Source organism: Castor canadensis, chromosome 4 (assembly GCF_047511655.1).
Source record: "Castor canadensis chromosome 4, mCasCan1.hap1v2, whole genome shotgun sequence".
Taxonomy (NCBI): Eukaryota; Metazoa; Chordata; class Mammalia; order Rodentia; family Castoridae; genus Castor; species Castor canadensis.
The window spans coordinates 152957790-152972732 of NC_133389.1; the positions used below are offsets into that span (position 1 = coordinate 152957790).

Sequence of the window (14943 nt, forward strand, 5' to 3'; positions counted from 1 at the left end):
TTTAATTACCATTTCATCTTCAAGTTCTGAGATTCTGTCTTCTGTTTGTTCTATTCTGCTGGATTGGCCTTCCGTTTTGTTTTGCAGTTCTGTTTCGTTCTTTTTTCTGAGGTTTTCCATATCCTGGCTGTTTTCTTCTTTATTGTTGTCTATTTTTGTCCTGAGTTCATTTATCCATTTATTCATTGTGTTCTCTCTTTCATTTTGGTGTTTATACAGTGCTTCTATGGTTTCCTTTATTTCTTCTTTTGCTTTTTCAAATTCTCTATTTTTATTGTCTTGGAATTTCTTGAGTGTCTCCTGTACATTTTGGTTGACCCTATCCAGTATCATCTCTATAAAATTCTCATTGAGTACTTGTAGTATGTCTTCTTTTAAATTATTCTTGTAGGCTTCATTGGGTCCTTTGGCATAGTTTATCTTCATTTTGTTGGAGTCTGGCTCTGAGTTTCTGTTCTCTTCATTCCCCTCTGGTTCCTGTACTAATTTTTTGCTGTGGGGAAACTGGTTTCCTTGTTTTTTCTGTCTTCCTGTCATTGTCCTTGGTGTTGTTACTGTCCCTGTACTGTGTGTAATTAAGTATTTTCTAGCTTGTAATAATAACAATGGTAATATTGAGAATGGAAGAGTGAGCGGAGATGGAAAGCAAGAAGTTAAAGAAAAGGGGAAAACAAATATACAGACAAGAGGGAGAAAGCAGAACAAGGTATCAGACAAGAGAGTTTCAAAGGTATAAACAGGGAGTGTTAGTGTACTAATCAACAGTAAGCTGAACAGACAATAGAGTGACAGAGAGAGGATTGAAAATCAAAGATAAAAAAATAAAAAATAAGTATATGAAAGTAATATCTATTTATAAAAATGAATTAAAATAAAATGGAAAATAGAAAATTAAAAAAAACAAAAGAAACCAAAAAACCAAAAAACTTCCAAGTTTATATGCAATGCAATTTCAGTCTTAATAATTTGGATGTCCGTCTCAATCTCCAGTCCTGGAGTTGGTGCCTCAGATGTTGTTCTGTAGTTGTCTCATCAAAGGGGATGCATAAAGTAGAACAAAACTACACTCATACACACACAGAAGAAGAAAAAAAAAAAAAGCCCCACCAAGTGTCCCCAGTTCAAATGCAATACAGTTTCAGTTAGTTTTTCGGCTTGCAGGTGTAATTCGGTTGTTCTCTCATCAAAGGTAGGGAGAAAAAGAAAAAAAAAAGCGTCTGGAGGCAGTTCTGAGAGTGGTATCTGCAACTGTGGCTTGCCTGCCTGCTGCTCTCAGCCTGTAGCTGGCGGCGTTATTTATGCAGATCTCTGGGGTGAGCTTAGCACTCACCTGGTCCCACAGGCTTTGTTTGCTCAGAGTTCTCCTGTGCGGGGGAGGGGGGCCTCTGCTACAGGCTTTTCCCTTTCCAAGCACTGGGAAAGGCGACACTGCCCCGCGTTGTCAGGCCTGCGTGTTTATTTACAGTTCACGTGGGAAGTGGGTCTTCCCTCCTCTCACAAGCGTCCCTGCTCCTGGTTGCTGGCGCGCCCCGCTCCCGCCAGAGCCTCTCCGGCCCGCCCGGCTCGTTTATTTACAGTCCCGGGAAGGATTCCCTTCCCCCAATCTTCAGCGCTCAGGGCGCCCCACCCTCTTTCCAGCGTGTCTTAACTGTTCTTATTGCTTAGTACTCAGTTTCTCTTTTTTTCCCGGGTGGAGGTCAGTCTGTCCAGGGGGCTATGCTGCTCTGGCCCAGGCTTGTCTGTGGGGGAACCGCGGTACCGCGAAGCTCACCTGGTCCGCGTCTTCCCAAGCCGTATGGGCGCCGGCCACTGGCGGCCCGGGGGCCTCCTTGGTTCTCCGTTTAACGTGAAGTGGAGATTCTCTGCGCCGGCTGGAGGTGTGGAGGAGTCAAAGTTATGCCTTTTCTCGTGATTATGCCTGCAAAGTGTGTCTCCAGCGTCTCTCCAAGATTTCACTATAGGAGGCTCGCTTTCTGCTTCCTACCTCTAGCCGCCATCTTGGAATTCTCTTGTCTTTCTTTTCTTTTTTCTCCTTTATTGTAGTACTAGTGATTAAATTCAGGACCTTGTACATGTTTGGCAAGTGCTGTACCACTGAGCTATATCCCCAGCCCTGTTAGTGTTTTGATAACAAAGATGATGTTTTATGCATCTTGTATCTGCCAGGGCTTACTAAAGTTCCAGGATCATCAAGACATTTTTAAAAATATGATGTACTGTGGGCAGAGTGGCTTGAACAGTAGAGTCCTGCCTAGCAAGTGTGAGGCTCTGAATTCAAACCCCAGTCACAAAGAGGGAAAATAGCCCCAGATATACTATTAGTATATGCGATTATTTGTATGATGTGCTTTTAACCCTTCCTTCCTCCGATAATTTAATATTTACCTTTTAACAGAGATGTGAGGAGGATCTTCTTCAATTGCTAACAGATATTTTGAATTATGTAATGTGTAAGGGACTAGAAAAATCTGATGATGATACTTGGATTGAACGGGGACAAGTGTTTTCAGCACTAACTAAACCAGGAATATCCATTGAGCTACTTCGACCATCAGAGGAAATAAAACTAATGTAAGCATTCAGTTAGTGATTCAGTTTGCCCTCCTTTTGGAATGAGCAGAAATCTAAAATAATATCAGCTATTAAATACTTACTTGGTATTCAGTAGACATGGAGAAAAGGAGAAGCTATACTCAATTCCTTTTCCTATGTTTCATCCTACTAAAACATAAAAAGAAATAGAAGTAGTGAGATTTAAATCGTAAGAAAATTTGAGTGTTAAGTGATTTCACATTTCTTGTTTAAATTGTTTTCTGCTGTATCTTGTGACTTGATACATTATATTCTGCAAGTTTGTACAGATTTGAGCATTTCCATGGTAAGGGAAGAAAGTAATGTTTTCGTGAAAAAGTCTGAAGTATTTAGGGTTCCCTATAGATAATGGAACTTATAACAGTAGTACACCAGTACAGAATTACTTGTTTTTCCTCAAAGCCTCTCCAAAGCATAATAAGGCTTTCTTCCCTAATCTTCCTAATATCTAAATTTTTAAGAAACTATTTTATATATCTTATAGAGAGTGGAATGTGAGTTGTTGTCATAACTTTTATATAGGCTTGCAAAACAAGTAATTTTAACTTTTAATATTAAGTTTATTGAAAATAGATACTCTTAGACATTAAAAAGTACCTATTATTATTAAATTCATTTCATGATATCTTTGTAGTATCTACCAGTGATAGTGTATCTTCTGATATAATGCTATCAATAATGACTGCTTTTTTCTTTCATGTTAGTATCTTCTTTAGCTTAAAATGGTTTTAAGAGGACTTTATTTTACACTTAGATTGCTACAGAAAATGTTAGAATGGGCAGTCACAGAAAACAGAGAAGCAAAAAGTAATCCAGTAACTGCTGAAAATGCCTTCCGACTCGTGCTGATCATTCAGGACTTTCTTCAGTCAGAGGGACTAGTTAATTCAAACATGTGGACTGAGAAGGTTAGTAGTATGCCTTTAAAATTATACTTTAGGAGGTTAAGGACAATTGAAAGATGGAATTTTATTCCCCCCTCTTTTTAGAGTATTAATACTTAATCATAAATATAAACATGAATAAGATACATGAATAGTCACAGATTTTGTTAACTATTACTAGACTGATTCTTTTGGCTTTTGCCAGCTGGACATTTGAGTAGTTTTGAAATATGTTTGTATTTGTTGGGGAAAATTCATCATCATATGTTAAAAAACTGAATGTTTTTATTTCTCAATTTTTCCTTTGTGATAGCTTTTAGAAGACATCATGCTGCTCTTTGACTGTCTGTCAGTATGGTATTCTGAGAGTCCAGTGTGGGTAAAACTCTCCCAAATTCAGATCCAGTTGCTTCTTGGATTCATTGGAAAGGGAAATTTGCAGGTTTGTCTTTTTTAAAAATATATATTCTACACTTGCGTGCAGCAGTTATTTATATAATAACTAAATGTTAATGCTTTTTCAATACTTTTGTCAGTTCTAAAACTATTGATGACTTCCCTTAAAGTTTCAGTTTTATAAGATCAGAAAGGAGCTTGAGAGGCAGCTAATTGATTATCTCTTCCTCATAGTTATGACTCCAGGTTGCTTTCAAGTTTTCATTACTCATGAAAATTACTCATAGCTTATATTACAAACATTACTCATCTCATCTATAGTGTAGCTTGCTAGATTCTGGACAGCCTGCATAGTCACATAGTCTATGTATATATGTTCAGTTTAGTTCTTTCATTTAGGAAAATTATTTTAAGTTATTCCTTTCAGATTTTTTCTTGCTGTTTTAGTAATCCATAATTTTGGATTCTATTTCATATTTTTTTCACTCACTGAATACCAACTACCTAAAATGCTACTCATTTAAGAGAAAAAGATAAGATTTTAGAAATAAAGAGTAATGTGTTCACAAAAAATGTTCTTTATTTCTATTTTAAATTATAAGGTATAAGTTTGGAAAAGGTCCACGTGGATTTTTATCAGTCATTTTTCTGTTTACGTTGGGTTCTCGTGAGACCTGGGTTGGAATAGTCATGATATGTACCCCATAGCTATTTACCGGGCTCTCAAATAATCTTTTTCACATAACTGAAATTTTCATGCATTTGTATACTTCTGAGTTCTTTTTCTTTCTCTTACCATTATTTAAGACTCATTTCTCCATGTTACTTTCATTAGAGTCCTTTTCCTCTTTATCATAAAAGTATCATTGTAGAAAACTTGGAAATTCAGAAATGCTGAATAAGAAAATGAACATTAATGACACATAGATGATAGAAGTTTGAATTATATATCTTTTAAATGCTATTTGAAATTATATGAACTAAGAACCTTAAAATGATTATATCTTTGTTAATTTTACACTGAAATTATACCCTAAGATAATAATTTAAAATACTGCGGTCATTATACACATAGATGTCCATCATCGTATTCCTTTTTCTTCACCTAGAAATAGAGTGAAGATAGTTTTTTGTCTTTTTTACAAAATGTTTTTTATTTTTTAAATTTTTATTGTACGAATTAATGTCTTTTATTATGACATTTCCACACATGCATATAATGTATTTTGATTTATTCAGCCCCCATCACTTTCCCTTGTTTCTCCCTTTAAAGAAATTTAATTAGTTTATTCATTTATTTATTTTTTAACAGTACTGTGATTTGAACTCAGCGTCTAGTACTTACTAGGCAAACACTGTACAACTTGAGTATGTCCCAAGCATTTTTTTTTTTTTTGCCTTTCATTAATATTAGCCTAATGACTGTTAAAGCAATTACAGTTAGCACTCCAGGTAGTTTTTTATCTTAGATGTAAGAACTCTTTTGTTTGTTTATTTTACTTACAGTTACCCTCAGGGTTATGGTTTTGATGAAATTTTCCTAAACAAAATGTGTGTTGATGTGGTTTACCATTAAATAACCAGTGCTCCTCCCTTAGTAGGAACTCTATAAATACTCATGAAATGAACAAGTAAGGTCAGGGTGGTCCTTCAGGCCTGTAATCCTAGCTACTCCAGAGGTTGACATTAAGAGGATTGAGCTTCCAGGTCAGCCCAGGCAAAGAGTGAGACTCTGTCTAAACCAATAAAAAACTAGACATGGTGGCATGTACCTGTCATCCCAGCTACAAGGTAAGAATAAATAATACAGTTTGGGTCCAGGCCATCCTGGGCTAAAAGTGACACCCTGTTTGAAAAATAACCAAAGCACAAAGGGCTAAGGGTGTGGTTAAGTGGTAGAGTGCCTGCCTAGTAAAGCAAGGCCCTGAGTTCAAACACCAGTAATGTTCCCCCTACCCCGGCCCCGCCCCCCCCCCAAAAAAAAGAAAAGCCTGGAGCAGTGGTTCACACCTGTAATCTCAGCTACTTAGGAAGCAGAGATTGGAAAGATCACCATTTGAGTCTGGGCAAACAGGGAGAACCATCTCAACAAACAAATAAACAAATACATCACCTACAGATAAGACTATCTTTATCTACCAGTAGTTAGTGATGTCAAATGTTTTTCAGTAGGCTGTTGTTTAATTTCATTCTTTCAGAAATAAAAGCATATTTTCCTGAAGGCTAGGTTAGAAATCTCTTATAAGGGTTATAATAGAGCTGCCTGCAGAATGAATCTGAGTAGCAAGCTTGTTTTGTTTGGTCCATACATGTTAAGTATTTAAACAGGTTTCCCAGCCTACCTCGAAGTAGGATTATATGGTTATTTATGTGTTTAGGTGCAGCCCATGTTCTTTAGTTGATTGGATTCCTTATTCTAGTTGTCTCAGCTCAGTAATTCTCATCCCTGGATACATATGAAATCACCTAGAAGGGCTTTTTAATAAATACCTACATAGAACATTACCCATAGTAATTAATTCAGAATTTGGAGGGAGGAGGCTTAGAGTATCCATACTTTTTGTAGTTCTTCAGAGTACTGTATTATACAGTACTCTTTATAATGGGGGACACAGCTGTAGGGAAGAGGTAATATATGTGAGTATGTGGTACGTATATATCCAAAGTGAAGAAAACGGCCAATTAAATTATCTTGTACTCATCAAGAGTATCTTAATACTTTTAAATAAACATATGAACTTAGAGTTATTTTATGCCATAATATTAAGGCAAAAGCAAATCACTAGATACTTAACTTTTTATATACACAGTATTTTTGAAAATATATAACAAAAAAGCCTAGAATATTAGCATTGTTATTTTCTGGATGTAGGGATCTTACGACTTGTTTTCTTTCATATCAGCCTCTATTGGAATTAAGTTTCTTTAGTCAGATTCAAAGTCTAAATTGGGGGTGGGAATATGAAGAAGGTAGAGATGCTTCACTTTCTAGTAGAGAAGTTAAAGCTTTGAGCCATCTTAACGATTATTTCCTGCAATGCTGCTTGCTTTGTTAAGATTTGCATGGAAAGACTCCTGAAGTCACTTGTTACCTTGGCCTGCAAAGACCTGTTTGTATAGCCAACTATGTTTTGGCATTTATACTGTTTTTTTTTTTGTTTTTTGTTTTTGTTTTTGGTACTAGGAATTGAGCTCAGAACTCATGCTGAGGCCTTTTGATTTTAGTTTGCTTTTCAGATTAGTGTCTCATTCTAATTTTGTCCAGTCTTGCCGCAAACCATGATCTCCTTCTTCCACCTCCCAAGTAGCTGGAATTATAGGCGTGTGCCACCATGCCTGGCTTGGTACAAATACATTCTCGAGGTGGTGTGAAGCTGTAATAATTTCTTCTTTTTTCTTTTACTTTTTTTTTCATTTGTGTTATAATAAGATTCAAAGTAAGAATATAGGGTTAAGGAAGAAGGAGGCACAATTATATCATTGTTTTCCTACTTTGAGGTTAAGGCTTACATTTTTCCCTAGCTTAGAAAATATGTCTCTTTAAGGACTTAATTTACATTTCTGTATTGGGGCTTATACCCAAATCTTATTTTTTTTTTTTATACTAAGGATTAAACCCAGGGATTCCTGCATGCTAGGCAAGTATTCTACCAGTGAGCTAAACTCGTAGCCCATGACCAAATCTTGATAGTAATATAGAATACTCTTTGTGCCTGGACTTATGGTATAAGTATATATTTTCCTTGGGAAACTAGGATAACTAGGTTTAAGGGAACTGGTTTCTCATTAAAGACTCAGACTCCTTATATATCTGTACTTTACATTTTGTTGATTCCAAATAAGAACAACATGAAATCAAACTGACTTCATAAAGATTTATTGACTCAAAAATTGAGAATTCCATAGTTCAGATGAGTTTAAGGCATGCTTTCATCATGCTTCTGGTTCCACTTATTTGTGGTTCTCATTGTGTTGCGCTTCTCTTATGGGCACAAAATGGCTGCCAACAGCATTTAGCATGCTACCTTATCCATGTCTAGAGAAAGATAGTGCTTCTTCCTATAGTCATTATTGGTGGACAGTTCTCTGTGATTTCTTATTTCTGTGTATTATGTGCATTAGATGCTCTGCTGCCTTTGTTAATGAACTCTTTTTGAGATTATATAGTGGAAAACTTTAGAAGATATAGGTTACGTCTCTCTCCAGAGCATAAAGCAGGTTTGTTTACTGTCCAATATGATAAAGATGATGTCTCTGTCCATGAGAAAGATCACACAAGCTCACAGACCAGTAGAGAAGATTCGGGTTCCTTGTGGTTGGTGTGCCCCTCTGATCAAATAGTCTATATGCAGGTATCATCATCTTCTTTCACTGGGAATTGTACTTTGGAAAGCCAGTTCAAATACTGATACTGTGGCTGCTATTATTCATGTAGATCTTTGTTCCTGACCCAAGAGCCTCATGTTTTATGCCAACACCTACGAAACTTCTAACTTATTCATTTAGAAATAGGTTAGATATGAAACCTTTCACAACTGCTGACAATATATAGAAGTTCGGAACTTGAAGAGTGAGGCAGATGCTTTGCTATCATTAAATGTTTTATCTGCTTTTTATCACCTAATGTATTTTCTTCTAGGTTTGTGCAATGGCATCAGCTAAGCTGAATACCCTTCTTCAAACCAAAGTTATTGAAAATCAGGATGAAGCATGTTTCATTTTAGGGAAACTAGAACATGTTCTCAGTCAGTCAATCAAGGAACAAACAGAAATCTACTCATTTCTGATTCCCCTTGTCCGTACTCTGGTTTCCAAAATTTACGAACTACTCTTCATGAACTTACACCTGCCTTCTTTACCTTTTACCAATGGTAGTTCCTCATTTTTTGAAGATTTTCAAGAATATTGCAATTCAAATGAATGGCAAGTTTACATTGAAAAATATGTAAGTTTTACGTTTTTTCAGTAAAATTTTCTACTGATTTATTTTTATAAAAGCATATATCACATTCTCTATATTCTTTTTTAAATAAGATTGTACCTTATATGAAGCAGTATGAAGCTCACACATTTTATGATGGTCATGAGACCATGGCACTTTATTGGAAGAATTGTTATGAAGCCTTAATGGTGAATATGCATAAACGAGACCGGGAAGGAGGGGAAAGCAAGCTCAAATTTCAGGTAAAAATTATATTAAATGTTTTAAAATCCAGTTTTTTATGTTGATTCCAAGCATTTGATATTCAAATAAGAGTAATACTGAGCCTGAAATTTGAAAACAAGCACTAGTCTTATCTGAAAGTTGGATCAGAATTGGGAAAAAAAAAACCCAGAGGATCAGTAACAATTGAATAAAATTTTAATAATAAAATATTCTATGCACATAATGATTATATTAAAAGTTTATTAAGCTGAGAGTCCACTAGTAGGTACCTCTAAGAAGGTTAGATGCAAATCAGTACTTAGAGGAAAATTTACAACAGGATATGCTTGTATTAGAAAAGTAGTTTATTGGAGAACATCATCCTGAGTGAGGTTAGCCTGACCCAAAAGACCAAAAATCGTATCTTCTCCCTCATATGTGGACATTAGATCAAGGGCAAACACAACAAGGGGATTGGACTTTGATCACATGATAAAGCAAGAACATAAGGGAGGTATGAGGATAGGTAAGACACCTAAAAACTAGATAGCATTTGTTGCCCTCAATGCAGAGAAACTAAAACAGATACTTTAAAGCAACTGAGGCCAATAGGAGAAGGGGACCAGGAACTAGAGAAAAGGTTAGTTCAAGAAGAATTAACTTAGAAGGTAACACACATGCACAGGAAATCAATGCGAGTCAGCTCCCTGTATAGCTATCCTTATCTCAACCAGCAAAAACCCTTTGTCCTTCCTATTATTGCTTATACTCTCTCTTCAACAAAATTAGAGATAAGGGCAAAATAGTTTCTCCCTGGTAGCGAGGGGGTAGAGGGAGAGAGGGAAGGGGTAAGGGGGTAAGGGAGGGAGGTGGGGAAATGGGGGAGAAATGACCCAAACATTGTATGCACATATGAATAAAATGAAAAATAAAAAAAAATAAAGCATATGATTACAGATAAGCATCTTATTAAAATATGTGATTTTCAAATTAAAAAAAAATTTAAAAGCCTCCATAATTTTAATTTTCTACCTTTAGAAGCTAGAAACAGGAAATTAATTTAAACTTACAACAAGTATACATAAGAAACTAACAAAGATAACTGAAATCCATGAAACAGAGCAGAGAAATCAACAGGGAAAACAATGAAACCAAAATCTACCTCTTTAAAATGTCAGTAAAATTGGTAAACTTATAGTTAGGTTGACTAAGCAAAGCAAGAGAAGCAAAAAAATTATTTAGACCAAAAATGAAAGAGGCAATATCATCACTGCCTCTACAGACATCAATATGGTAATAAGGGACTACTTCAGACCACTCTATGCCCATAAATCCATAAATTTGACAATTTAAATGGATCAATTTCTTGACACACAAATCTAAAAGCTAATTCACAAATAAGTACATAACTTGGATAGTTAAACTTGTAAGTCTTTCAAAAGGGGAAACTGTGGTTTCACTGGCAATTCAACTGAAGATATATGGAGAAATTATACCAATTTTTTTTTTTTTTTTTTTGGCCATACTGGAGCTTGAACTCAGGGCGTTCACCTTAAGCCACTCCACCAGCCCTATTTTTGTGAAGGGGTTTTCGAGATAGGGTCTCGTGAACTATTTGCCCAGGCTGTCTTTGAACTGTGATCTTCCTGATCTCTGACTCCTGAATAGCTAGGATTACAGGCATGAGCCACTGGCACCTGGCTATACCAATTTTTTACAACCTCTTCAGAAAATAGAAAAGTAGAAGTATTCCTCCCAACTCATTTAATGAGTGCAGTATTACCCTCACACTGAAGTCTTGCAAAAATAGTACAAGAAAACTACAGACCAGCATCCCTCAGGAACTCAGGTGCAAGCAAAATACAACCACATACATGCATATACACACACATATACATATATAATAATATCACAACCAAGTGGAGCTTATCCTGAGAATGCATGGCTTTTTCAGCATTTGAAAACATTTGTTAGTCAACATAGGGGACTATAGTAATAAACTTGTCAAAAAAACAAAACAACCCTACGTTATCTGAAAGAAACCAAAAAAACAACCATAAACTACAGTTAGTCCTGGTGGTACATGCCTGTAGTCCCAGCATCTGGGAGCCAGAGGCAGAATCTTGAATTTGAAGCCAGCCTGAACTAAATAGTGAGACTCTGTCTAGAAAAAATAAGGCAGCTCACACCTGTTATCCTAGCTACTCAGGAGACAGAGATCATGAGGATCATGAGTTGAGTCCAGCCAACTTTATTTATGAGATAAAGCAAGACCTTATCTCATAAATACCCAACACAGGTCAGGCACTGATGGCTCACTCCGGTAATCCTACTTACTTGGGAAGCAGAGATTGGGAGGCTTATACTTCAAGACCAGTCTGGGCAAATAGTTCTTGAGACCCCCCATCTCCAAAATAACATGAACAAAAATGGACTGCAGGTGTGGCTCAAGTGATAGAGGGTCTGCTTTGCAAGTGAGAAACCCTGAATTCAAACCCCACTCCCACCTTGGGCTGTCAGAGTGGCTCAAATGGTAGAGTGCCTGCCTAGCAAGTGAGAGGCACTAAATTCAAACCCTGGACTGCCAGAGGGAAGGAAGGGAAGAAGGAAAAGAGGAGGGAGGGGAGGACAGGAGAGGAGAAGAAAGGGAAGGGAAAGGGAAAGAAAGAAAATACCAAATACAGTAAAGGGCTGGTGGAATGGCTTAAGTGGTAGAGTGCATGCTTAGAAAGTGTGAGTCCTGAGTTCAAACTCCAGTACCGCTGAGAGAGAGAAAGAAGAGAGACAGAGGAGTGTGTGTGTGTGTGTGTGTGTGTGTGTGTATGGAAGGAAGGAAGGAAGAAAGATTTCATTATCATATCAGTACTTGCAGAAAAATTACTTCACAAAAGTCCAGTATCTATTATGACCAAAGGTGGGAGAGAGGAACTTCCTTGACCTCTACAAAAACCCTACAACTAGCTTCATGTTTAGAGGTGAAAAATTGAGGACTTTCTCTCCACATAGGGAAGCAGGCAAAAATTGCCACTCTCATCACGTCTAGTCACTATCCTGTTGTAAACTTCAACAGATGTAGTAAAAAAAGTTAGTTAAAAAAAAAAAAGGTTTTCACACAAGCTATTTGCAAACAAATCTATTTGCAGATAACATAATTCCCTATGTAGAAATTCCCAGGAATCTACCAAAACACTTTAGTATTTTTTTAAACTCTGGGCCTTGCACTTGCTATGCAGGTGCTCTACCACATGAGCTACACTCCAGCCCTTTTTGACTTTACTAATTTTTCAGATAGGATCTTATTTTTGCCTTAGGCCAGTCTCAAACCAAGATCCTCCTGCATATATTTCCTACATAGCTTGGATTATTGGTGTGAACCACCACACCTGGCTTCTTGGTTGAGATGATGGAGCCTCACTAATTTTCTTTTTTTGCCTGGGCTGGACTTAAAACCATGATTCTCCTGATCTCTGCCTTCCAAATAACTTGGATTACAAGTCTAAACATTTTTAGTTAAGCACATCGTCAGTGACTCACACCTATAATCCTTGATACTTGGGAGGCTGAGATTGGGAAATTGTGGTTCCAGACCAGCCTGGGAAAAAAGTTTGTGAGACCCCATCTCAGCAGGTCAAAAAAAAAAAAAAAAAAAGCGGGCACGGTGGTGCACCCATTGTCTCAGCAATGATGTGAAGCTTAAAATAGGATTTCAGTCCAGGCCAGCCGGGGCAAAAGAGCAAGACCCTGTCTCCAAAATAACCATAGCAAAAAGGGTTAGAGGTGTAGTTCAAGTTGTAGAGCACCTGCCTCAAAAATGTGAAGCCCTGAGTTCGAACCCTAGTACCACACAAAAAAAAAAATCTTTAACTAATAAGCGAGGTTAACATGGTTGCAGAAGATAAAATAAATGCACAAATTTTAATCGTATTTCTATAGATTGGCAATAAACAATGAGAAACTGGATTTTTTTTTCTTTTTCTTTTATTATTCATATGTGCATACAAGGCTTGGTTCATTTCTCCCCCCTGCCCCCACCCCCTCCCTTACCACCCACTCCGCCCCCTCCCTCTCCCTCCCGCCTCAATACCCAGCAGAAACTATTTTGCCCTTATTTCTAATTTTGTTGTAGAGAGAGTATAAGCAATAATAGGAAGGAACAAGGGTTTTTGCTGGTTGAGATAAGGATAGCTATACAGGGCATTGACTCACATTGATTTCCTGTGCATGGGTGTTACCTTCTAGGTTAATTCTTTTTGATCTAACCTTTTCTCTAGTTCCTGGTCCCCTTTTCCTATTGGCCTCAGTTGCTTTAAGGTATCTGCTTTAGTTTCTCTGCGTTAGGGGCAACAAATGCTAGCTAGTTTTTTAGGTGTCTTACCTATCCTCACCCCTCCCTTGTGTGCTCTCACTTTTATCATGTGCTCATAGTCCAATCCCCTTGTTGTGTTTGCCCTTGATCTAATGTCCACATATGAGGGAGAACATACGATTTTTGGTTTTTTGGGCCAGGCTAACCTCACTCAGAATGATGTTCTCCAATTCCATCCATTTACCAGCGAATGATAACATTTCGTTCTTCTTCATGGCTGCATAAAATTCCATTGTGTATAGATACCACATTTTCTTAATCCATTCGTCAGTGGTGGGGCATCTTGGCTGTTTCCATAACTTGGCTATTGTGAATAGTGCCGCAATAAACATGGATGTGCAGGTGCCTCTGGGAGAAACTGGATTTTTAAAAAATATATCTTATTTGCTGTAGCTCTTAAATAGGATCAGTCTAAGAAAATAGATCTAATGCAATACTATTAAAATTTTTAGACATATTCTCTATATACAAGGAGAAGTCAATTATAAAATTTATATGAAAAGAGAAAGGAATTAGAATAACCCAAGCAATTTTGGGGAAGAAGAATAAAATTGGAGAAGTAACACTACTATTGTAATAAATATTTTAAAGACTCACTACTTAAAATAATGTGATATTGGCAAAAGAATATATGCATAAGCCAATGGAGATAAACATAGGAAAAAAATTTGAGGGTACAATAATTTAAAAAGAATCAGTGTTCCTTTCAACTGCTTATACTTGAGTAAGTGGACATCTTTTGCTTTTGGTTTTGTTTTTCATAATACCACCTTGGCTCAAATGTGAAGTCTAAACCTATGAACTGTATAAAAGGAATCATAGGAAAAAATTCTTTAGAAAAAAATATGATCATTGGATTAGAGTAACTATATAAGACACCAAAGACATGCATATAAGAGGAAAAATGACAAACTGCACTTGATCAAAATGGGAAATGTTTGCTTTATTTTATTTTATTTTATTTTTATTTTTAATTTTTATTTATTTATTTATTTGTTTATTTTTTATTCATATGTGCATACAATGTTTGGGTCATTTCTACCCCCTTCCCCCACACCCTCCTTACCTAACCCACCCCTCTACCCCCTCCCTATTTCCCTCATCCCCTCGCTACCCGGCAGAAACTATTTTACCCTTATCTCTAATTTTGTTGAAGAGAGAGTATAAGCAATAATAGGAAGGACCAAGGGTTTTTGCTAGTTGAGATAAGGATAGCTATACAGGGAGTTGATTCACATTGATTTCCTGTGCATGTGTGTTGCCTTCTAGGTTAATTCTTCTTGATCTAACCTTTTCTCTAGTTCCTGGTCCCCTTCTCCTATTGGCCTCAGTTGCTTTAAAGTATCTGCTTTAGCTTCTCTGAGTTGAGGACAACAAATGCTATCTAGTTTTTAGGTGTCTTACCTATCCTCATACCTCCCTGTGTGCTCTCACTTTATCATGTGATCAAAGTCCAATCCCCTTGTTGTGTCTGCCCTTGATCTGATGTCCACATATGAGGGAGAACATATGATTTTTGGTCTTTTGGGTCAGGCTAACCTCACTCAGAATGATGCTCT

The 14943-nt window shown here is 36.8% G+C and overlaps 1 protein-coding gene across 15 annotated transcripts in view; it reads left to right on the top strand.

The window, feature by feature from the left end:
* Nbeal1 (neurobeachin like 1) overlaps positions 1–14943 on the top strand; it is a 205019-nt gene that overhangs the window by 100501 nt on the left and 89575 nt on the right. For 14 of the 15 annotated variants that reach the window (XR_012447349.1, XM_074071453.1, XM_074071448.1 and 11 more), the window contains 5 exons: positions 2396–2571; positions 3347–3500; positions 3790–3918; positions 8512–8817; positions 8907–9056. Coding sequence is in view for 14 of the 15 variants with exons in the window: in XM_074071453.1 (XP_073927554.1) it covers positions 2396–2571; positions 3347–3500; positions 3790–3918; positions 8512–8817; positions 8907–9056 (915 nt within the window). In the remaining variant the exon portion in view is untranslated. The remainder of the gene's footprint in view (positions 1–2395; positions 2572–3346; positions 3501–3789; positions 3919–8511; positions 8818–8906; positions 9057–14943) is intronic. The other variant, XM_074071461.1, reaches the window with a different exon arrangement.